This window comes from Chelonia mydas, chromosome 1, assembly GCF_015237465.2.
Source record: "Chelonia mydas isolate rCheMyd1 chromosome 1, rCheMyd1.pri.v2, whole genome shotgun sequence".
Classification (NCBI taxonomy): Eukaryota; Metazoa; Chordata; order Testudines; family Cheloniidae; genus Chelonia; species Chelonia mydas.
Genome location: NC_057849.1, coordinates 287,574,357 through 287,599,393, shown reverse-complemented (window position 1 = coordinate 287,599,393; position 25,037 = coordinate 287,574,357). Strand labels below are relative to the sequence as shown.

Genomic DNA, 25,037 nt, shown 5'->3' with positions numbered 1-25,037 from the left:
AGCCTGACCTTAAAAACCTGTAAGGAAGGAGATTCTACCACCTCCCTAGGTAACGCATTCCAGTGTTTCACCACCCTCTTAGTGAAAAAGTTTTTCCTAATATCCAATCTAAACCTCCCCCATTGCAACTTGAGACCATTACTCCTCGTTCTGTCATCTGCTACCATTGAGAACAGTCTAGAGCCATCCTCTTTGGAACCCCCTTTCAGGTAGTTGAAAGCAGCTATCAAATCCCCCCTCATTCTTCTCTTCTGCAGACTAAACAATCCCAGCTCCCTCAGCCTCTCCTCATAAGTCATGTGCTCTAGACCCCTAATCATTTTTGTTGCCCTTCGCTGGACTCTTTCCAATTTATCCACATCCTTCTTGTAGTGTGGGGCCCAAAACTGGACACAGTACTCCAGATGAGGCCTCACCAGTGTCGAATAGAGGGGAACGATCACGTCCCTCGATCTGCTCGCTATGCCCCTACTTATACATCCCAAAATGCCATTGGCCTTCTTGGCAACAAGGGCACACTGCTGACTCATATCCAGCTTCTCGTCCACTGTCACCCCTAGGTCCTTTTCCGCAGAACTGCTGCCTAGCCATTCGGTCCCTAGTCTGTAGCGGTGCATTGGGTTCTTCCGTCCTAAGTGCAGGACCCTGCACTTATCCTTATTGAACCTCATCAGATTTCTTTTGGCCCAATCCTCCAATTTGTCTAGGTCCTTCTGTATCCTATCCCTCCCCTCCAGCGTATCTACCACTCCTCCCAGTTTAGTATCATCCGCAAATTTGCTGAGAGTGCAATCCACACCATCCTCCAGATCATTTATGAAGATATTGAACAAAACCGGCCCCAGGACCGACCCCTGGGGCACTCCACTTGACACCGGCTGCCAACTAGACATGGAGCCATTGATCACTACCCGTTGAGCCCGACAATCTAGCCAGCTTTCTACCCACCTTATAGTGCATTCATCCAGCCCATACTTCCTTAACTTGCTGACAAGAATGCTGTGGGAGACCGTGTCAAAAGCTTTGCTAAAGTCAAGAAACAATACATCCACTGCTTTCCCTTCATCCACAGAACCAGTAATCTCATCATAAAAGGCGATTAGATTAGTCAGGCATGACCTTCCCTTGGTGAATCCATGCTGACTGTTCCTGATCACTTTCCTCTCCTCTAAGTGCTTCAGGATTGATTCTTTGAGGACCTGCTCCATGATTTTTCCAGGGACTGAGGTGAGGCTGACTGGCCTGTAGTTCCCAGGATCCTCCTTCTTCCCTTTTTTAAAGATGGGCACTACATTAGCCTTTTTCCAGTCATCCGGGACTTCCCCCGTTCGCCACGAGTTTTCAAAGATAATGGCCAAGGGCTCTGCAATCACAGCCGCCAATTCCTTCAGCACTCTCGGATGCAATTCGTCCGGCCCCATGGACTTGTGCACGTCCAGCTTTTCTAAATAGTCCCTAACCACCTCTATCTCTACAGAGGGCTGGCCATCTCTTCCCCATTTTGTGATGCCCAGCGCAGCAGTCTGGGAGCTGACCTTGTTAGTGAAAACAGAGGCAAAAAAAGCATTGAGTACATTAGCTTTTTCCACATCCTCTGTCACTAGGTTGCCTCCCTCATTCAGTAAGGGGCCCACACTTTCCTTGGCTTTCTTCTTGTTGCCAACATACCTGAAGAAACCCTTCTTGTTACTCTTGACATCTCTTGCTAGCTGCAGCTCCAGGTGCGATTTGGCCCTCCTGATATCTTTCCTACATGCCCGAGCAATATTTTTATACTCTTCCCTGGTCATATGTCCAACCTTCCACTTCTTGTAAGCTTCTTTTTTATGTTTAAGATCCGCTAGGATTTCACCATTAAGCCAAGCTGGTCGCCTGCCATATTTACTATTCTTTCGACTCATCGGGATGGTTTGTCCCTGTAACCTCAACAGGGATTCCTTGAAATACAGCCAGCTCTCCTGGACTCCCTTCCCCTTCATGTTAGTCCCCCAGGGGATCCTGGCCATCTGTTCCCTGAGGGAGTCGAAGTCTGCTTTCCTGAAGTCCAGGGTCCGTATCCTGCTGCTTACCTTCCTTCCCTGCGTCAGGATCCTGAACTCAACCAACTCATGGTCACTGCCTCCCAGATTCCCATCCACTTTTGCTTCCCCCACTAATTCTACCTGGTTTGTGAGCAGCAGGTCAAGAAAAGCGCCCCCCCTAGTTGGCTCCCCTAGCACTTGCACCAGGAAATTGTCCCCTACGCATGAGGGGTATAGATGCCTCCTCCATGCAGCTCTTTCTTCCACACCTCCTATACAGGGCCAGAAGCCATCCCACTGCACCAGGGTAAAATTTCACCATTTTCTATTATGAAATATCCAGACTAGTGTAAATAATTTATCTCACCATTGAAAGCTGATATCTACTATTGTGGAGCAACGTAGCTTTCTACATAATACACCTCCCTTTTTTTAAAAACAGCTTCTAAAACCCATGTCAGCAAGTTAGACAACAATGTGACCGGAAGAATGGTCCAGTGGTTAATGCAGCCGCCTGGGACTTAGGAGACCTAGGTTTAATTATTTTTTCCTATGTAACTTTGGTAGGAGCCTCTTCGTGCGACAGCTCACCATCTGTAAAGTGGGGGTGATAGCACTGCCCCACTCACAGAGGCATGGCAAGGATAAGTACATGAAAATTCTGAGGTGCTCAGACACTTTAGGACTGAGAGCCAGTAAATACACACCTAATTCTAGACCAAACAAGTGAAAAGAAATTAATCTCCCCCAACCACATTACTCATTAAACTGAGTAACAAAGTAGTCAACAGCCCTGAAATATACCTACCATTTCCTTGAATGCGCTTTCAATAGCCCCAGTAACAAGGCTTTCATGTTGGATCTTCTTCTCTGTAAAGAAGCGTGTTGGAGGGGTGTTGGGTGAGCCCGGAGCCCCAACCCCGCCACGCAGGGAGGCTGCCCTGGTTAGAGTTCTGCTATTAGCTACCATGCTTTCTGGCTCCTCTCCTAGGCAGGTTGGGGGAAGGACTGCAGAGTTCTTCAGGATCTCCACAATCTCCTGCAGCTGCTCCACAATATGGTGATGAAGCAGTTTGGATGCTACAACAGCTGCCCCAGATCCAGCATGGCCGTCAAACAGTGACCAGTAGTACAAGCTGATGCCATCATTTTCCTGTTTACGAGAAAAAGAAAAAGAAAATGAAGATCACTACATACACAGTTATCAGTGACCCTAGCACCACTGACAGGTCAGCTACAGTAGATAAGGTACAACTAACTGTCCCATGATACAGAGAGTAGGTTTCTTTCTGGAAAGGAGAAATATGTCAAGTCACTTGGCTTCCCCCCTCCTCCAAAAGGCTCATAAATTTACAGTTTTCAGCATACTACACCAAACATGCCCAGGAGGTACGACACCTCTGGGATAGGAGGCTAGTTAAATATGCCACTCTATCTTTGCCCTCTCTCCCTTGTAAATGACAAATGGGCCACTTGCAGTGAGGCTAGATACTTTTGCGACATGGTCATTTATCCACTGTGAGGTTCCCAACGAGCTTTCTAATAGTAATAACTAGAGCGGAGTGAATAACTGACTTTTTGGTTGGCTGGCAGTTCAGAAAAATAATTTTAAAAATTCACTGTACATGGTGGTCTAACGGAAGCCAATATTTTTGGAATTTTTGGTAAATCGAAACATTGGAACAAAAATTGCTTTGGGTCAAACAAAATGTTTTATTTTTTTCATTTATGGGCATTTTAAACCACTTTTAAGAAATAAAAAGCAAAGGAAATGAAGGGCTGGATTCATAAAACCAATGACGCGGCGGCTGTGGTAGTGGTGCCCCCCACCTTATGCCCAACAACCCAGGAGTCAGGCTACTGACTAGCATGTGGGAGACCCAGGTTCAATTCCCTGCCCAAGAGCAACTGCTAAGGCGAGGAAGGAGGAGGGATTCTTACCGGGGGCCTATCCTTGGGCCCTGCCAAAGGCTCCATCTTTCATATTGGCATCTGAAGAGTAGGTGCCTGATAAATTTGAAGCCTTCATTGTCAACTAGATATAGGGAAACTACGTGGAGTCCACTTACAACTTCACTGTACTTGGGGATAACTACCAGCAACGGGACTGGGAAATAACTGTCTGCAGACTCAAGACGACAATACTGTGTCTAATCACATTTGTAAAGTTCTCAGTCATAAGGGCTAGAAACTTACAGCCTGATTCATCACAGTATTACTCCAGTTTTATGGTAGCGCAACCACACTGGCATTAAATTAGAGTAATACATTGCTGGATTCAGGGTCTTAATATTTTTTCGTTTTGTAAGTGAAGCTTGAAACGTGTAGAAATTAATGGGTTAGGCCCCCTCACTCTCCAGGGAAGCCTCCGCAGATAACACTGGTAAATAAATTTTTCAAGCCCTGCCATATTTCATGATCAATCCTCTGAGCCACCCAATCCCCCACCACTGCCGTTTTAAAATGGCAAAGAGAAACTTGCTATACAAAGTGATCCAGTTAGTTTTAAACTAAAAGCAGGGTGAAAGGTCATTAAAATGACAATAAAAAGCACTGGATAGGTTTCCCTTATCTCTGCAAACATGTTAATGTTGCCTACGTATTGGCTTCATCTCTATCTACAGCAGGAGCTCATGAGGTTTTTAAGCGTGTATTTTCTGAAATCTCTCTTTTCCTTGTGTAAAAGTATGTTCTTCTGCTTCTGCCCCTGCTGGCTTTCCCAAATTATCTTGCTGAATAGCTGTACTCATGTGGTCTCTACTTCCCAGAAACACTTCTAAGTGTGTATCTCACCGGTCAGTGGGTGTTCAGTGTCCTCTTCTGAGTCTGTATCCATACAGGATATGGGTTTGTTACAGCTTTCAGTTTTGAAAGCCTGCCTCTTTAGCTTGAGACTTAGAGAATCTAGCTCCTAGTTTTGGAAGTCCCTGGTTCAATCCCTAGCACTGGACAAGATGATAACCACCACATAAGTGGGGACTCATGCAGGATTTGTACTGCAGTGGGCCTCATATGCTTGGGATGAGCTTCCTCCAATCAGAAGATGTACGTAACCCACTGGTCTGTGTCTGTTAAGCGTGCCCTTCTGTGCTAATCCACAGAGAATATAGGTGTGTTATAGCTCTCAGTTTAAGATCACACTTTCAGGTCTAAAGGTCCCTGGTGTATCAGTCAGCATGGTGGCTGTCAAAGATATCTGGAAACAGTGAAAGATTTTTTTAAATTGAAGTCAGAATGGAAGATCATTGCAGTAATAATGAGAACATCCTTGAGTTTCATCACTCAAGTGTGTCACACTGCCCCATTGCATTGTTTCATTCAAATGTAACTTTTCAGTTCTCACTGTGGAGATAAACATATCAAATCTCACTTCTTTGCTGCTTCCATCAGGTTCCTGGTTTATAAGTTTACAATCTCTTTTTCTCTTTTGGTAAGGTAAAGACGTTGCTGGGCATGATCTGGCACATACCTTCATATCGCCACATCCCGCATCTTCTCTGCAAGTCACAGGGCAGTAATATACATTTCCCAAATCTTTCTCTTTTTAAAAATGAATATGATAGAAAAATACAGCAATGAGAAATTTGTGCTCCTAAGTCATTTTGGCACTTCTGAAAAATCCCACCCTAAAATCACCACTCAGCACATGCTTAATATTAAGTCTCATTGAAGTCAACAGGACCTAAGCACCTGTGTATGTGTTTTGCTGACTCAGGGCTTAATTTAAATGGACAGACACCCACAGGCAAGGTGATTATAGCAACAGACACTGTTATGATAGAGGTATACTTCATTCTGTCACACAGGACAAAAAATCCACCTCCACAACAAGCTAGCACAAGGTCTACACACAACTTAAGTCCCATAGGATTTGTGTTGGTTTGCTACACCAAGATGAATTTTTACCCAAAATGAGCAATGAGTCAAGGAGCACCAAGATGCAAAGAAGGCCATATGAAAAACAAAACTTAGATACCGTATATACTCGTCCATAAGCTGAATATTTTTGGTAAAAAGGTGACGCATCAAAGAGTGGGGGTCGGCTTATAAATGGGTATACACCAAAATTTGATGATTTTAAAAACTCTGTGAAATCATTTAATTGAATATCTAATACATTGTCATTTTGTTTACAAAATGAGGGGCGCCATGCCTGCAGACGCTCCAGGTAAACAACATGTCCCAACCCGCCAGCGGCTTATCTTGACAGGCCGGGAGCCAAAGTTTGCCGACCCATTTATTGATGTCAGTACTGTAGCCTTTTAAAGTTGCAAAGGCTTTGTTTAGTGGACTAGATTGGCTTGAAAGGAACACTAAAAGAGCAGTAACTTGATCTCTTCATGCATTTCTACCAATGGACCTCATAAGTCTCGAGCCAATATAAAAATATAATGTGCAGAATTGATGGAATCTCTAATAAAATTGAAATAGCCTGTTATCCTCACAGACATGCTAATCTACAGGGCTGCTTTGAAATAAACAAAGAACAATAATAATTTGACAGTGATAAAGCAGGTGACATTCCTGTATAAAATCCTACAAAATCTATAACTACAATAATAAATCTATTTTCATACTGGTATTTAAAATGAACGGTGAAATCAAAAGAAAAAGGTCTGCTTATCACGCAGCGTTCAAACTTAAAGTTGTTGAATATGCAGAAGCAAACAATAATTGCGCCACTGCTCGTGAATTCTGTATCAATGAGAAGCAAGTAAGAAAATGGCGAATAAAACAAAACACTAAAAGACATGCCAAGAAGCAAGAAAAAATGTTCAAGGTGCACTTCACTTCCCAAGCTGGAGAAAGATCTCAATAATTGGGTTGTTGAATGTCGACAAAATGGGCACATTGTCACTAGAACTGGAATTTGTCTGCGTGTTCTACAAATGTTGAAAGATGACAAATGCAAGTCAGTAAAGCCATCAATGTTTGTCGCATCAGCGGGTTGGTGTACTCGCTTCATGAACCGTCATAGTCTCTGTCTTCGTCAGAGAACAAAGATAGCGCAAAAGCTGCCGAGAGATCTGGAAGAAAAAAACTGAATCTTTCCAAAGGTTTATTACAGGGGTAGGCAACCTATGGCATGGGTGCTGAAGGCAGCATGTGAACTGATTTTCAGTGGCACGCACACTGCCCGGGTCCTGGCCCACCGGTGTGGGGGCCTCTGCATTTTTATTTAATTTTAAATGAAGTTTCTTAAACACTTTACATACAAAAATAGTTTAGTTATATATTATAGACTTATAGAAAGAGCGCTTCTAAAAATGTTAAAATGTATTACTGGCACGCTAAACCTTAAATTAGAGTGAATAAATGAAGACTCGGCACACCACTTCTGAAAGGTTGCCAACCCCTGGTTTATTATAAAATATCGAAAGGAATATGCATCTGAACTGTCACAAATAGGAAATATGGACGAAACACCAATGACATTCGATCTCCCGAGCAATAGAACGGTAACCAGTGTTAGTGAAAAAACAGTTTTAATTAAAACCACTGACCACGAAAAAATCCATTTTACAGTGGTTTTATGGTGTTTGGCAAATGTATCAAAGCCCTCTTGTTATTTTTAAAAGAAAAACCTTACCTAAAAACATGAAATTTTCTGCTGGTGTCATTGTACATGCACACAAAAAGGGATGGATGGATGAATGAAAGTGGGACTATTGAATGGCTGGGAAAAGTGTGGAATAAGAGACCAGGAGCACTTTTCAAGAAACCTGCTATGCTCATTTGGGACATGTTCAGGGCACACAAGACGGATGAAGTGAAAAATGTGGCCAAAAATATGAAAACTACTTTGGCTGTAATACTTGGAGGCTTAACTTCAGTTCTACAACCACTTGATGTCTGCCTGAACAAACCCTTTAAAAGACAGGCTACGCAAATCGTGGTCTGAATGGATGTGCTCAGGCATGGTGAAGTTGACAAGGCGGGAATCTTATGAAGCCCGAAATCAATCTGGTCGCCCAACGGATCAAGGACATGTGGGTGTCCATTCCCTCGGAAATGACAGAAAAATCATTTAGGAAATGCTGTATCAGCAATGCACTCGACGGGTCAGAAGAGGATGCCATATTTGATGATGACGCAACAGAGGCTGATGATGAGAAGGAATCTGAGTCTGAAGACGACAGTGCTGACATCTACGATGACAATGCAGGTGCAACTGTGACTGAAGCAGAGTTTAATGAACTGTTTGGTGAATCAGAGACTGATTCAGACTTTGAAGGATTTTAAGACTTTTTAAAGTCTCATATTGTTCTAAGTTACTTGTTACATATTTGTTCAGTTATTTTTATAAAAACAGATTTTTTGTTAGATTACATTAAAATAATTCTAGCAAAACTTGAGTTTCTTGTGACGCCAGCTTTTAAAATGTAGCAGGGGTTGGCAAACTTTGGCTCCCGGCCCGTCAGGGTAAGCCGCTGGAGGGTCAGGATGTTTCGTTTACCTGGAGGGTTCACAGGCACGAAGCCCCTCAGCTCCCAGTGGCCGCGGTTTGCTGTTCCCAGACAATGGGAGCTTCAGGAAGTGGCGCCACTGGGAGCTGAGGGGCTCCATGCCTGTGAATGCTCCAGGTAAACAAAACGTCCCGACCCGCCAGCGGCTTACCCTGATGGGCCAGGAGCCAAAGTTTGCCAACCCCTGAAATATAGGGTCAGCTTATGAAAGGGTCACACAGTTTTTACCATTTTTACTTATCCACCTTGGGGGGTCGGCTTTTAAACGAATGGGCTAATGAACAAGTATATACACGGGTAATTTCTCAGAGGTATGTCACAAATCAGAATGTCAAGAAAGGGCAGTCAATCTGAGCTACTACATCCTAATCCTAGCACAAAATCCCCTTTGCAATATCACATGTTTACCCCATCACTGAAAATTCTTGCAATTCAAAATGCTAATGAGCTCTATTGCTGAAATTAACATTTCATTATTAACCTAATGTTGCTCTAATGACATGAATCTTTCAAGACATGAATTATAAAATGATTAAGTAAACCTCTCTCTAGCTGATTACCTTCCCCAGACCTGAAGAAGTTGGTCCAATAAAAGATATTACCTCACCTACATTGTCTTTTTCTAACTATGACTTAACAAAACATGATGAGGGCCATACTTACAGAATGGGGGACTGCCTCCTGTAAAACAGTGACTGAAAAGGACAGTGGTTAATAGTGGACACGCAACCCAACATAAGCGCCCAGTGCAATGTTGTCACAAAAAGGATTAATGCAACCCTTTATGTATAAAGAGGGGAGAAGTGAGTAGGAGTAGAGAAGTGATATTACCTCTGTGTACAGCATTGATAAAACCCATACTGGAATACTGAATCCAGTTCCGGTGTCCACATTTTAAAAAAGGGATTTTTGAAAAACTGGAGAAGGTGCCAAAAGAGCCACCAAAACAATTATACTGCTAGAGAAAATGCCATATAGTGAGACATCTGAAGAGCTCAATCGGTTTAGCTTATCGAAAAGACAGAGAGGTGATTTGATTACAGTGTATAAGTATGTTCGGGGTGGGGGGGGGGGGAGATATGCTAAAGGGTTCTTTAATCTAGAGGAGAAAGGCATAACAAGAATACAAGGGTGGAAGCTGAAGCCATACAAATTAGAAATAAAAGCCATGCATTTTTATCATTCAGGGTGATTGACCACGGAAACAAACTATCAAGGGAGGTGATGGATTCTCCCATCTCTTGATATCTTGAAATCAGAAAGGGAGCTGGTCTTGAAAGATATACTTTAGCCAAATGCTACCTAGGCTTTTAGTCAAACCAAAGTTATGGGGTTCAGTACAGGGGTAACTGGGCAACATTTAATGGTGTGTGATATACAGGAGGTCAGATTAGATGAGCTAATGGTCCCTTCTGGTCTTAAATTCTAGATATCTGTGAAAGCAGCATCCCATCCAATCTCTAACTTGAAACATGGGGTGAAATTCAGGCAACTTTGGCTTCAGTGGGACCAAAATTTCACCCATGGCTTAGAATCACTCAAAGTTCACACTAGTGCTGATTGAAACAGTTCTTTCAAAGCTGTTTTTCCATAGAACTATAATTTCTCATGAAGTACCATGGCCAGTGACCCCTAGCACAGATGCCCTTCCCTCACAGAGAGGAGAAAGTGGTGCACCTTGGAAGATGCAGTCTGGCTAAAGAGCCCAGCCCACAGAGGAGAGCATAAGGCACCTTAATTACAACTCACATGAGACTAGGTGGCGCAATTTTTGAATACAAACACTTAGTTTTTCAGCTGAAATATTTTGGTTTTTGATATTCCAAAAAGTTTAGCGGGTTTTGTCAAACTTTTCAGTAGAAGGGCCTCCCCCCACATATTCTGACTAGCTCTAATTCACTCTTTAAGGAGAGGAAGTATTAACACCTATGAGCAGGATAGAAGTCATTAAGACCTGCACAGAGCTGTCCACAGCAGACTGCATTTTGCCTCTCCCTGTTTGGCAGTTTCTGCTTACTGTAGTTCTCTCACTTTTTTTTTTTTTGGCGCCATTTACTGGTGTGGTAACTCTTCGTCTTCAGTTACTGTAGGAAGGCTATGGCAGCTCTCCTCCTCTGTCTGTTATAGTGGGAAGGTGCCAGGATGGGGCAGAGAGGAGAAGAGCTGCTGCCTCAGGTGATTTAGGAGCAGAGCTAGAAGTTCTGCTCCTGAGTCAGTTTCTCCATTTAAGGAAGACCCTTGCTGGTCAGAGGGGATGCTATGCCAGCATGGCTCTCTGGTTCTGTCAGCAGTGCTTCTTCTGTAGAAGTAGTATTCTCTGGACAAGTGGCCCTCCCTGGATTAGGAAGGAAGCCTGAATGAGTCAGCGTACACACACACACTTCCTCGGCCTCCCACTTGCTTGCTTCTACCCCTAATTCCTAACTTTACTACTCATTCCCTGTGCTCCAGCTGGGTGCATATTCACTGGGCTCTGCTTCAGGACCAGAGAGAGCAGGCCGCACTCCTGACACAGCTATGGCTCACACTCTCCCTCTCCTCCCTGTCACCCATAACTACGGGAAGAGGAAGGAATAGTGTCATCCACAGACATGCCATCAGCAGGGCTACAAAACACACGGAATTAGCTCAGTTTCTTAAAGATCCTGCTCTTGGGGGCTGCTCCAGCCAAGAGCCTCAACTTCACCAGAGCAAGGAAGGGAATCAACTTCCTTTTAACCAGGAGGGCATGGATGGGGGCAGACATAGCTGCTCTAACCCTATCTCCCTAAGTTGCCCACGTGAGAGATCATTCACTGAGTTCCAGTACTGATTAGCTCCTGCATTACCTGAGGCAGCACAGCAGACCACGGGCCCCCTTTGCACTATAATAAAGTATCAGACACCAGAAATCCCTGACAAACAAAATATTTTACCATGAAATGAATTTGGAATGATGAAGCTTATCCGTTCGAACTTGGCAGGTAGCATGGGTCAGCGGAGGGGACACTGAACACTCGGGAGACCAGGCTTCCAGTCCCAGCCTGCCCCTGGTATGCCATGGGACCCTGGGCAAGTCATCTCACCTTTCTGCACCTGTTTCCCCTTCCACACTTGTCTATCTTCTCTGTTTAGACTGTAAACTCTACAGCGCAGAAACTCTCTCTCACTAGGTGTGTGAACAGTGGCCAGCATAATGGGGCCCTGATCTCATTTGGGGCCTCTAGGTGTTGCTGTAATGGAAGTACTGATAACTTCAAAGAATTCTATTGAACAAAATAATGTGTTTTAGTTTGGGGCTAGAGAAGACGCGGAACACATGGCTACCTAACTGGCAATCTTTCCTGAGAGGGGACAGGCAGGAAATCATGAGACTCTCAGATTTTTTTTTTTTTTTTAAAAGAACAATTTAAAAAGGCTCCTTTTAAAGCAAGTATTTATTTATTTTCAGCTTGTGATGCCTCTGGGAATATGAAAGTACAGGAAGAGGGATGGTCCACTGGGAAGGACATTGCCTGGGACTTGGAAGCCCAGGGTCCGTTTTTTGCTCCTCCACAAATTTTCCTTGTGACACTGGGCAAAACACTTCAGGTCGGTCTACACTGGCAAGTTTCTGTACCACAAGTTATACCACTTCTATTAAAACGTTGGACTTAAACCGCTGATGCGTGTCCACACAATGCCCCTTGTGACGCTGGAGTGCATCCACATTAGCAGCTCTTAGAGCGGCAAAGACAGCAGTGCATTGGGGCAGGCACAGCATCACATGATGCAGGTTTCCCAATCCCATTGTTCCATGGACATCCTACTACATTGCCAGCTGCTTTTGGGGGGGGGCGGGGGGAAGAGTGTGTGACAGGGAGTGTGTGCGTGTGTGTATGGAGGGGAGAGAGAGAGACAGTGTGTTTGGGGGGATAGAGAGTGTGTCAGCACGCTGTCTTGTAAGTTCAGACAGTGGCAGGAAGCAACCAGTCCTGAGGCTGGGGGAGAGGGAAACCCCCAACATCAGCCCCCCACCACTCTCCCTGGGCTCTCTGCACAGCACTCACACACTCTCTCTCTCTCTCCCCCCACCCCCACGCCTCTGTATTCAACAGCATAAGCATTCCACATTAATGGTTTACTGTGTGTCCCGGAGCAGATCAGCACAGCACCCAGTGGCTGTCAGAAACGGTGCTTTGAAAGGGGAGGGGCGCATGTCTCCAGGGTAGCCGAATTCAAAACAATGAGCAGAGCGGTTGCTTGAGGCATTATGGGACAGCTCCAGAGGCCAATTACAGTGCAGAAAGCAATCAAGTGTCTACACGGGCAATAGAGTACTGGAGCCTCTGTGCAAATAGCCTTACGACTCTCGTCAAGGTGATTTTTTTGCAGCGCTGCAGCTGAGGAGTTTCTGCACACAAAGTGGCTTGGCAGTGTGTTCCCCTCTGCAGTTTCAGCACCAAAAGCTACTTTACTGCCCAGAAACTTGCCAGTGTAGACAAGCCCTTACTCTCTTTGCCTCAGTTTCCCACCTGTAAAATGGGAATAATGGTAGTTCCCTACAATAGAGAGGTGTGAAGATCAAAATATTGAAGATTATGAGACATTCAGACATTACGGTAAAAAATACTTTCTTCTGCTTGCACTGGTAAACTTTTGCTGCTGCTTAATGACTTGGGTCACATGTTTTTTTATTTCAGCGGCAGTCACAAAGAAAAGCTTTGAGTAGCCAGAATGGCTAGCCAGCTGGTTTTTGTGGCGGGATAGTGGAAGAGCGAAGCACACAGTTCACAAACAATTTATTTCCCTGTGAAATTAGCTTTAAAAAAAAAAAAAAAAAACACAACAGTTCAAACTGTCTCTCAGTCCTGCCTCTCCCACTCCACTTCTTGTTTGGCTGGTCAGAGTCCTTCGACTAGAAATTTAATTAATCAAAACACAGTAATAATAATATGAAAAAATCTAAAGTGTTTCTTTTTTAAATTTGGGAAGGATACAGACCTCTGACTAGGCACCGGAGAGATGATTAAAAAAAAAAAAAAAAAAAAGCAGCCATCTCACTGCACTGAATCCCAAAATGCATTTCTAGTCTGCTGTGAGATGTAATCAGCTTCAGGTCCTCTGCTACTGGACCTGGCTGAGAGCTAGGACAGCAGTCTCCTGGTTTTGTAATTATAAGAAATTAATTCTGACCTTTTAGCGGGCTTTAGATATGTGGCCTTTGTTTTTAACAAAGCAAAAGACAAAGAATCATGTGAGAGACTGCGTGTATGTGCATAATAAGAGCTTGAATCACTGACAAAAATCATACAGTACACAGCAATACAATCTGGGGCAAACTTTCAGGCAGGCTGGAAACTAGCCTCCCATTGCACATGAATGCAGGTGCAAATCTCAATAGTTACATATCCGACTATTTGATTAGCACCTGCAATCTCGTATGTTGTAATAGCTCCTGCAATGAATCATAAGTGCAAAAAATGCACCCAAATTTTTTTTCCAAATGCACCCTCAAATTGCCAGCTGGACCACTGAAAATATATACCTTCGGGTCTAACAATAAACAGAAGTGGGCCAGTTGTCACTTTCACTAACCAAATGGTTGGGAAAACAGCTCCTGATGTCACAAATGACATGCACAGTAGGCATTGTTGTGCAACGAATCTTAAGTCACACAAAAAATAGATACTCTTTGAAACTGGATATGCATGAATGACACTACAGTGTTAACCAATCAAAATTATTCTGCTTTAAGTTAATATTGTCTCATATTAGCACTAATATTAAATCCTGCATTCTGACTGGTCAGCAACCATGGCAATATCCTAACACAATATAATAGGATGGAACTTGTTTTATTTACTTAACTGTATCTAATATTGTCAGGGCACTCTCTCCTCCCCCCAGCTGCTGACAATCCAAAACACTGAATTTAATGATATTTTAATATAGTTTCTAAGTATAATCTTTGCAAATTAAAACAAAATGTCCAATTTGGGATCAAACCTAATTAATTAAGTCAATGGGAAAAATCCTATTTACTTTAGGATCAGGCTTTTGGATTCTTGTCTCTGCTGCTTTTGTTATTTTGTTAGTTTTATTAAAAAAATAAAAATAAAAATGTTAATTTCCTTTTTCCAGGTTTCCTTGCCTTTTATGGGCAAAAAAGTAGCCTTGCATCCCTTTCTTGCTTCACCTCCTCTGTATAGTCCCACCTTCCTCCTCCTCTTCTTCTTGGGAGGCTCTAACTTTACAGCTCAGCTTTGAGGAATCGGGTCCCAGTCCTTTAAGCTGATGCACATAGGCAGCTTCCTGTCCCCATGCAGAACCCCACTGATTTCAATGGGGCTCCCCCATGTGGACAGACTCCCACACGGGTGCAAATAGCTTGCAGGATAAGGTCCCTAGTGCAGTGCTTCTCTCCCACCTCCAGCTGCAAAGGAAACTCTGCTGGAAGCCACTTGGTGATACTGCACCAGATGGCAACTTCTCTTGAAAACTACGTTTCAGTATTGCTTGGCAGGCATCTCACACATCTCCAAGCAACACTTCAATCGTTCTGGTTCGCGGGGGCTGGGGATTTCCAGTTACTTTGATCAAATGTTAAATGAAAAGGATTTTACAACTTCCAAATTTGGCTGCCATTTAAAAGTCATACAAGCATCCCAGGGAATGCGAGAAAAACGGAAGATAGGAGAAGCAAGAAAAGGCATGTGAGCTTGCAGAGCATGTTCTGTCAAGTAGTAAAGAAATCTGAAGAAAAGAAAAACGGTATTAATAAATCAAAAGATTTCAAAATTAAATTTGCATTTTCTTTGTAATTGCTTTAACTATTTTAAATACCTTTTCCCTTAAACAATTATTTAATAAATCCTTTCCTTCTTCCCCTTGTCCTTCCTTTATTTACATGGAACCCTTTAATAATCACAGTAAGATCTCAGAGAGTGTGTCATTCTGGGATATCCCTACTGAGTGGCTGCAGAACTCAGTTTTGGCCTTTTTCCTAACAACCGATGAAGTGAAATAACATCCCAGCAAGACACATGCATTGAAGTGTCTCATCTCTATTTCTACATACTAATGTGATGCAGAAGTGCCTGCATTTTACATAATCTTCCTCATATTAAAAAAAACAAAATCCTATCATATTAAAAATACAGTATCCTTAGCCTTGGGACAACACCAAAGACAGATACAGATAAAAGATCTGCTATGCTTTAAATAATACAAATAATTAATAATAATAATAAAGATGTGACGTCTTGTCTTTTTTCATAGGTTCAGTCCAGCACACGCACAACTAGAAAAAAACTCTGCTAGCTGCTGGAGCAAGACTGCCCTCTAGTAGCAAAGTTTCTCTAGCCATGTGCTCCCTCTTTTGGGAAAATATTATATTTGCAATTTTAAATCTGTAAGCAGTAGTCAGATACATGACTGTAAGGTGCACTGCCCCATAGTGCTAGTACATGTTATAGCATCCTCTCGTGGTCTCTATTTAGCAAATATGGAGGTAAATCTATAGACAGGATATATAAAGAAAATGTACTGAGGATGGGATAGCAAATAATACCATAAATATTGTCATGCTATCAAAGACCAATCGTGCCTCATCTGGAATACTGCGTTTATTTGTGGTCGACCTCTTTCAAAAAGACAAATACAGCAGAAATTGAAGAGGCCCACACACAGGTAAACATTAGAATTATGGAAAGACTTCTGTGTGTAGGAAGATTGTAAAGATTAGGACTGTTCACTTGAGAGAAGAAAGGGCATGAGAGCAGTATATTAAATAACAAATAGTATGGAAAAGGTAAACCTCAGATTCTATAAACCGTTTTTCATAACACGGGAACATGGGAACATTTAACTAGGCTGGCAGTCAGCAAGTTTAAAACTGATAAAATAGTTTTAAAACGTAATTAACTTGTGGAACTCTGTCATCATGGAGAAGATAATAATGAGAACATCTATTGACTAATGAGTTACATTTAGATCGAATTAAAAATCATGTAAACTAGGGATATAAAACCACTAACTGCTTTTGATTTGGAAAAACATATTCCCTTTGGGCAAACTATTACGGAAATAGATAAACATAAGGTTTTTACCTTCCTATGAAGCATTTGATTGTGGCAACAGTTGGAGACAAGAAACTAGATTAGTCGGAATATTAGTGTGATCTGGCATGATACTTCCTATGCTCCATGAACGTCGAAACAGTGTATTAAGCAGGAAGACAAAAACAGATGCAACAGTTAACTGTATGTGTGTCAGATTAGCACTATACTGCAGGATACTAGCATGGTCTTCACTTGTTTTAAAATGAAATACCAAATGAGGTACACATGTGCAATTACTGTGACTGTGTGTACAAGTCATGCATTGCATGTTTACATGGCTATTATGATCAGTTGTGCATGCAAATACTGAATAGATTTGCTGAATCTCAGTGTTTGTTTGAACTAGTTCAATGCATACCTGAATGACTATTTTGCCTAGGCAATTGAAAGTTTAACTTGTTTAAACATCAGGACCTTGACAAAACCTGTAGAGGAGCTTGAGTAACATTTTAAAAAGAGCCTTATTACTATTTGGTGGCATCATTCTCTGCTGTCCTGGTGTCATGAACAATTTCAAACTCACACTGATCAAATATAAAGATTCCTCTGTCCCAGTTTTCTTGGTTTTGATGTTAAGACCTTCCCCCACCCCCTTTTACCTGTTCATACCCTCAGGGCTGAGAATGTGTCTTCTACTTGTTTGTACATATGTTTCTGTAATTGAGAAGTTCCACATATATTTATGGTGCCTTTAAAGTAATAATCCTAGTTTGTGAAAGACTGAGTGAGAAATGAAGCTGAAAACATCATGGGGAAGATTGCTGATCTGACAGGCAAACACAAGCACCTAAATGGCACCAATGCATGCATTCTGTTATCGCCACATCACATTTCAGTGTCATGTAGTGTCTGCCTACACATGCCACATACAGTATATTCTACAATGGCTAAGGCTACGATTATGCACCAGGGTTGGAGCTGTCAGCAGGCAGCCCTGCAGCTCTCAGACGCTGCTGGCAGCAGCTCCTAGGCGCTGGGCAGCAGGGGGATCCCGGAGCTCCCGAGGGTCCCCCCAGAGTTCCCACTGCCACTTGGCTCCCTGCAGCAGCCCAGCCATGGCAGGGGATTCCGCAGCGTTTTAGCCTCAGCGGGTGGCGGTGGACCCCCCACAGCGTTTCAGCCACGGCGGGCAGGGAGGAGACCCCAGACCCCACAGCTGCTGTGGCTGCTGGACCCTCCTCCCTCTCCATTTTGAAAAGGATAATTTTAGTAAAAAAATCATAGATAGGTCACAGGCTTCTGTGAATTTTTGTTTATTACCCTTGACCTGTCCGTGATTTTTACTAAAAATAGCTGTGACAAAAATCTGAGCCTTAATAATGGCCAATCTCCCAATGATTGCAAGAAACCCTCTATTTGACAATTTATGTCAAAATCTGCCCACAGGAGAAATTTCTTCCATACCCAGTGCTCTTAATGATTAGCTTACATCATGAAGTACATATAGCCTTTTAACTCCTATTTATATATAAATATTGAAACTATGTATGATTAAGGACTGTTTCTTTTATGAATCCTACTAAGCTCTCTCAATAATATCTTGTGGCAGTGAATGCCACTTGTTAAATATGTATTATAGTAAAAAAGTATTTCCTTTTATCTGTGTTAGATATGTTGCCTTTAAATTTTGGTTACATTCTCTTGGGCTTGTGTTATGAGAAAGGATCGACAGGTCCACCCAATGGACCTTCTCTAGATCCTTCATTATTTTATATACCTCTAGCATTTCCCCTATCATTTTTTGTCTCCTCTCTAAATTAGAAAACCCTTTAAGTGAGAAACATTTTGCCACATGTGAAATTCAAAATCCGAAAGTGGAGCTAAGTAAAACGAGTGAAGCTTTCTTTGACAAAGCAGAGCCAACTAGGCCACAGAGGGGTAACAAGAAAATCTTCAACACTTAGCAAGAATTCTTGGGTGTTTCATTTGTCTTACACTGTCTACTTATGTTAGTTTGTATTTCTATTCAGACAGCAAGATTAGTGGAGACTACTTACTGAGTTTTCTTTCAGTTGTAGTCCTTCTCCATTTGGCAGTGAGGACCTTCGTTTGGTGGACGTGTTTTTGTTTGGTGTGTAATTAGTGCCTCCAGTTTTCTTCTTTACAAAAAGCACTTCACAACTTGCTTGGTCTTCATTGTGTGTGCTCTTCCCTGCATTTATTACCCTAGAAAAAACAAAAGGCATGTTAGTTTTAGCAAACCTCAGAAGCTTCTATCACTGTTTGCTAAATGACTTACCAAAAATCAAAGGAATGTGGCCAGAAGGTTTCTAAATACTCATAAGCTTAAAGTTTGAACTTTGACATTTATGGGCATAAAGTTTATTTATGGGATTTTTCATAAACAAGCAAGCATTTGGAACAGTACAAATTGAAAAATGTAAATGAGCATTTCCACACAACTACATGAGCATTAATTAACTGAATCATTTCTATGACTTATCCATAGAAGGAAAACATAAATTTTAAACTAAAATTATATTGGACTGATGCCTGACGAATGGGTGAGTCTGGTAATGTTTGTACTTCCCAGCTAAAATAAAAATTAAAAAAAAAAAGATTTATAATTGCTCTTTCAGTTTAATTCACATACCTACAATCACCCTCTAATAGCTATGGTTGATAATGGATAGGTCAGCTTCAGAAATCTACTCTGTCCAGTTCCTCTCAGTGGTACAAGCAGAACATATCTACCAGATAGAATGCTCTCTGTACCGATGGCTCAGAATGGAAGGAAGTGACAATTATAAAGCACTTACTCTTAAATTTAAAAAAAGAAAGAGTAGGAGAGACAGTATGTGGGATGGAAACTTCAAAATGGGGGCTCCTGTCTCTTGCTTTGACAGGCTGACAGAGGTTACTTGTACTATGATGAAGTGAGCATAAGTATTTGATTTATTTCAGAAACTGGACGTCAGTTAATTAAGACAAAAGAACAAGCTCAAACCAACCTTAGATGAAGATTAATTATGCTTTGTTTCAATGTGTGTGTTTGTACTATATATGTTCAACAGACCTGGAAGGTGAGTGCGTACTGACCTGGAAGTATAATAGCCTCAGATATGTGAGGAACCTGTACAACATGGAATTAAGTCCCATTACAACAACGTTAAGTTATTTCCCTTTTGATTAAATGATTGTCTCCTTCCAAGAACACATTTTCTAACCCATCCCACCCTCTCTCCAAACCGTTAAGTCTCCTTGACAAATCATTGTTTGGAGGGAGAATACTCCTGTTACTGGAGTTTTGGGCAGATAGGGCTTTTATTTATTAAATATATTCACATGGTTATCAGGAGTGTGCAAAGTACGTGAACAACCTGGAGGCATCTCACAACCCATTTAATAAGATCAAACATACCTGATTCCTCGGTCGCTGATATTTTTACCCCACATACATGCAAAAAGACCCACAGTCCACTATAGGCATCATCTTACCTATTCTTACCAGGTTATAAAGTTCCAAATTCTATGTCACTTTAAGATAAAAATTTTAAGATAAAAATATCCTTTTCCTCTTTGAGGGCGACTTGTTGCTTTACTGTATATAAATGAGTATTTTTTTTCTTTTAGTAAAAGCAACTCAGTTGTACCCTGAAAAACGACAGTCACCAACCATAACCATACTCATGAATGAGCAGATCTTTGAACACCACCAAACGTTACTATGCTGCAATCTGACATACAAGAATTTGTATGCAGTTAACATCTGTATGCATATTACCACCAGCTGTTTGCAAGGGTTTGTTGTACATAAATATCAGCTGTCGATGAAACCATTTTGAGATACTTGCAAATAAGGGATTGAAGAACGTGTAGTTTCAAGCTATCTGCCAGCAGTTTTGCAACTCTGATTAACTCTTATGCCCAATATTTGCCAAGATGGAGTTTAGATATTTGGGTATAATGGATTTCTGGTCTGAAGGCACATCGTTTTCTGGATGCATTTGGAAGGCAGCGGTGTGATTTGAAACCAACAGAAGTGAAAATACAAAGACACCAGGGTAAATAAGCCAGCGGATAGTAACTCCCTGATCGCGTGTGACTAATTAGCTAAAAGCATCACTGAGCTACAGAAACCCTAACTAAAAGTACTGTATTATGGCTTCTAAATATCTTCCTGTAGCTTAGCCAGGGCCACCCAGGGGATTCAGGGGGGCCTGGGGTCTTTGGCGGTGGGGGTCCTTCCACTCTAGGTCTTCGGGGCACTTCGCCGAAGACCCGGAGCGGAGGTAGCGGTGGCGGGTCCTTCACTCCGGGTGTGTTCGGCGGCACTGAAGGACACCCAGCCGCCAAAAACTCTCGTGGGGGCCCCTGAAAACTCTCGCGGGGGGCCTCTGCGGGGCCCAGGGCAAATTGCCCCACTTGCGCCCCCCCCCCCCGCCCCCGTTGGCCCTGAGCTTAGCCCATCACTTTCTCCTCAGCGTGGCTGGCAATGGTTTTCAAGCACCATTTAAGTCATGAACTTAAAAACTAAAGGAAAGGAAACATTAAAGCAACAAAGCTGAGCACACAGGCTGTTCTTTATTGTGAGAATACTATTAGCTGCACCTGTTTTGCATAGATCACAGAACTGCCCTAACTCTGTACTTAATGCTAGACTACGAACTACTACTGTGAGAGACACTGTCCCTTTGGGGCTTGTTAGGTCATACACACACAATACAATGTTATTTATAAAGCTGCTTTATCAAGCAAACCTCTCAAGGCACTGAATGGTCCAAAAAGACTGAAAGAACACAGTGACCCAGTCGTAAGTAAACTGGTTTGGCAAGGCAATTACCATGAAACATCTGAAGCTTTGTACTTCACTTAGTCTGATGTGCCCATGCGTGGAACTAGCTGGTAGAAAGGGACATGAACAAAGTATCCTGAAAGCTCTGGTCCGGCCATTTAACTCTTCTATGAAGGATTTCAATGCCTCTTTGGCCTCTTATTCTGGAAATTCTGATGGAACCTTGAAACATCAGAACGTAGCAGTTCTTTCCAGCAGAGGCATCAAATGCTGCAGCTTCTAGGCACCGAACATGGCTCTAACCTGATGCTGGGCCATGCCTGTACCCTCACACAAAAAGGCCTTGAACTTCTGCCACTTTTGGGAAAGGGATTCAGTGAAAGTCTATGCTCCCTCTGAAAGCTTGGGCTGCATTTGGAGCATATATTGTTCGCAATAAAAAATTGTGATGCTCAGCACAGAAACCGATAACACCTTCCTGACAGCTTCAAGCAGCTCTGGGCGTTTTCTCCTGCTTGAAATCCTTTTCATCTTACAGTTTTAGCCCAATGTCAAACAAATACTTGGCCAAAGAGATGAGCCTTGCACTTTGTCTTTGAAGACAAAAGAAAATTGCTTTTGAATGTTGACATGCTCCCTTTGGAATTCATAAGTAACTGCTGGCTTAGAGTTGAGATAACAAAATATTTTAAAGATAGAAATCAGGGTTTTAAAGTTTTGCTCAATAACCCAAATAACTAGGATATACAAAACATTGTCTTTAAAGTATTTAAACAAACTGTACATCATCTTTACAGACATAGGCTCTTTTGAAAACCTGAGCCTAAGGGAATTCAATGAAATTCAATGGACAATGGGCACCCAACTCCCTTAGGCATCTCTGAAAATCCCATCCATATTTACTAAAGGTCCAGATCATAACTAGCCCTGAGCTGATGGTGCACAAGCAGGTATAGACGCTACCAATGTACATGCTCCTCTCCCCTCTGACTTCCAAAGGGGGTGGTGAGTCTGCCTCTCTCCTCACACTATAGAGCAGGGTGGGCAAACTACGGCCTGCGGGCCAGATCCGGCCCCTCAGGGCTTTGGATCTGGCCTGCAGGATTGCCAGCCCCGGGGTGCAGTAGGGCTACGGCAGCCTCCCTGCCCGCCCTGGCCCTGCGTCACTCCCGGAAGGGGCCAGTACCACGTCCCTGCAGCCCCTGGGGGAAGGGAGGGCAGAGGGCTCTGCGCACTGCCCTCGCCTGCAAGTACCACCCCCCACAGCTCTCATTGGCCGGGAACGTGGTGCCCTAGGGACGTTGTGCTGGCTACTTCCGGGAGCGGTGCAGGGCCAGGGCAGGCATGCAGCCTGCCTTAGCCCCACTGCGCACTGCTGCCACCCCGGAGCCACTCAAGGTAAGTGGCACTGGACTGGAGCCCGTACCCAAAACCCCTTCTGCTCCATGCACCCCAACCCCCTGACCTGAGCCCCCTAACCCCTGACCTGAGCCCCCTGCCGCACCCCGCACCCTTCCTGCACCCCAACCCCCTGCCCTGAGCCCCCGCCCGCACTCTGCACTCCCTCCTGCACTCCAACCCCCTACCCTGAGCCCCCTCCCACATCCCGCACTCCCTCCCACATCCTAACGCCCTGCATTCATGGCCCTGCATGCAATTTCCACACCCAGATGTGGCCCTCGGGCCACAAAGTTTGCCCACCCCTGCGATAGAGAATGGTGCTGGTATTTTTTCCCTCCACTTCCCACTCCCATGAAGCTGTGGCTTTAAAATCATAATATCACTCCAAAGGGTGGGGGCTTAACTGTATTCTAGAAAGCAGGATACGATTAAAGAGCTTTATAGAACTCAATATACTTCTAAAAATAAACAAAAAGACTTAAAGATGAGAGGAAATCTAACAAGATACATCAGCAAAACATCCAAGTTTCTTGCTTATACAACCGTAGTACATGAAACAGATGTATTGCTAAGTTTCAGAAAAGTTCCCTTCACCCTATTTAGAACAGAATAGGCTTTTTCCACAATGAAAGAGTACAAGGTTTCCTTCTGTTACCTGACACCAGTGTTCTATTTGTGCATCTGTGTTTCAAATTTCAGTGTAACTGCATTTTGTTCTACGACTGGAAAAAGAACAAATTTTGTTTTTACAGTGAAAATTTGGCTTCTGATATTACTTCTGTCGGAACTACTAGATTAAGTCCACATTGTGAACCAACTGGAGGCCACTCCACCATACACATCAACCTGCCAAGGACAAAACTGTGGGATGCAATGTACAACAGAGACCCAAAATGAAGGCCACTAAAAATTATTAATGCTGGAAACTCAAAATGGCAAGGGATTCCTTCCCTTAGTGCAAATAATCCTTTCTATGATCAGTTTCATTTTTTAAAATTTCTGTTGTAATTAATTTTGAATAAAAAAAAAGGGAGGGGACACCAAATTGATATGAACCATAGGAGTGACTTTGGGAGGAAAGAAGAAGAGTGACATCGCGTGAAACAAGGAACATTTAAGAGTTATCCATGCCATGAAAAACATCTAGCTGCATAGGGATTGCTTAAGAAGCAGTTCAATGCCACAACATCTTTAACTATGCTTCCCAAGCAATATGGAATATGAAAAAAAAATTGTTAGGAATAAGGGAAGTGTAAGCAAAAATTAGGTGAATGCAAGAAGCATTTAGCAACAACCACCTCCTGCCAGCTCTGCAAAAATGAAGAGTAGGTACCCAGGGAGAGATTATTTTGTTACTTTTAGAGCAATAAACAATACATTCCAAAACTGATTGATGTTGAACCTATAGAGACAGATGCGTGGCCAAAAAGTTATGAGACTTGAGGATTGAGAAGGTTTCAGTGGTTGCATCTTTTAAGTCAGCGTAACCGTCTTTTTTCCAGATCAGAGCGCCAGCCTTGCTATTTTTGGTTCCTGGGCAATAAGAGAATACAAAATCAAAGCACGAAAAGGATAAGACCCACCAAAGTTGTCGCTGGTTGAGAAACCTGGCTCTATGCAATATGCTCTATCTGCAATATGCAGATACTACAGCGAATTCTTTCCCAGGTGTCTGGCTGGTGGGTCTCGCCTACATGCTCAGAGTATAACTGATCACCATATTTGGGGTTGAGAAGGCATTTTCCCCCAGGTCAGATTGGAAGAGACCCTGGTTTTTTTTTTGCCTTCCTCTGCAGTATGGAGCATAGGTCACTTGCAGGTTTAAACCAGTGTAAATAGTGGATTTTCTTTAACTTGAAGTCTTTAAATCATGATTTGGGGACTTCAGTAACTCAGAGGTTATGGATCTATTACAGGAGTGGGTGGATGAGGTTCTGTGGCCTGCAATGTGCAGGAGGTCAGACTAGATAATCATGATGGTCCCTTCTGGCCTTTAACTCTATGAGTCTATATTCTAGGTTCTTATAATCAGAGTACACTTGGACAGGGTACAGGACCCCTTCTAGATAAGATCACCTTTGAAGAGTGGTGCTACTAATTGCCAGGAGTTTTCTCCAAATTTTTTAATTTTGCTCTGTGGGTGAGATTCTCATGGAGTAAAAGATGCATGGATGTAGCAATCATTGAGGACTGCATTTTTGGGATTGCACCACTTCAACTGCCAAGTTGGAAACGCCTGCTTCAATGATGAAAGCTTGTGTGGACTAATATAGGAGCCGTGGTAAATGCAAGTTTTAATTACTCATAGGCCTGCTGGATCTCGAGAATGCGG

The 25,037-nt window shown here is 42.8% G+C and overlaps 1 protein-coding gene across 2 annotated transcripts in view; it reads right to left on the bottom strand.

Annotated features, from left to right (window-relative positions):
- PPM1H (protein phosphatase, Mg2+/Mn2+ dependent 1H) overlaps positions 1–25,037 on the bottom strand; it is a 206,278-nt gene that overhangs the window by 86,613 nt on the left and 94,628 nt on the right. For both annotated transcript variants that reach the window (XM_027826419.3, XM_037887539.2), the window contains exons 2-3: positions 18,567–18,735; positions 2,830–3,174 (exon numbers count right to left, since the gene is read on the bottom strand). In XM_027826419.3, coding sequence (XP_027682220.2) covers positions 2,830–3,174; positions 18,567–18,735 — 514 coding nt within the window. The remainder of the gene's footprint in view (positions 1–2,829; positions 3,175–18,566; positions 18,736–25,037) is intronic.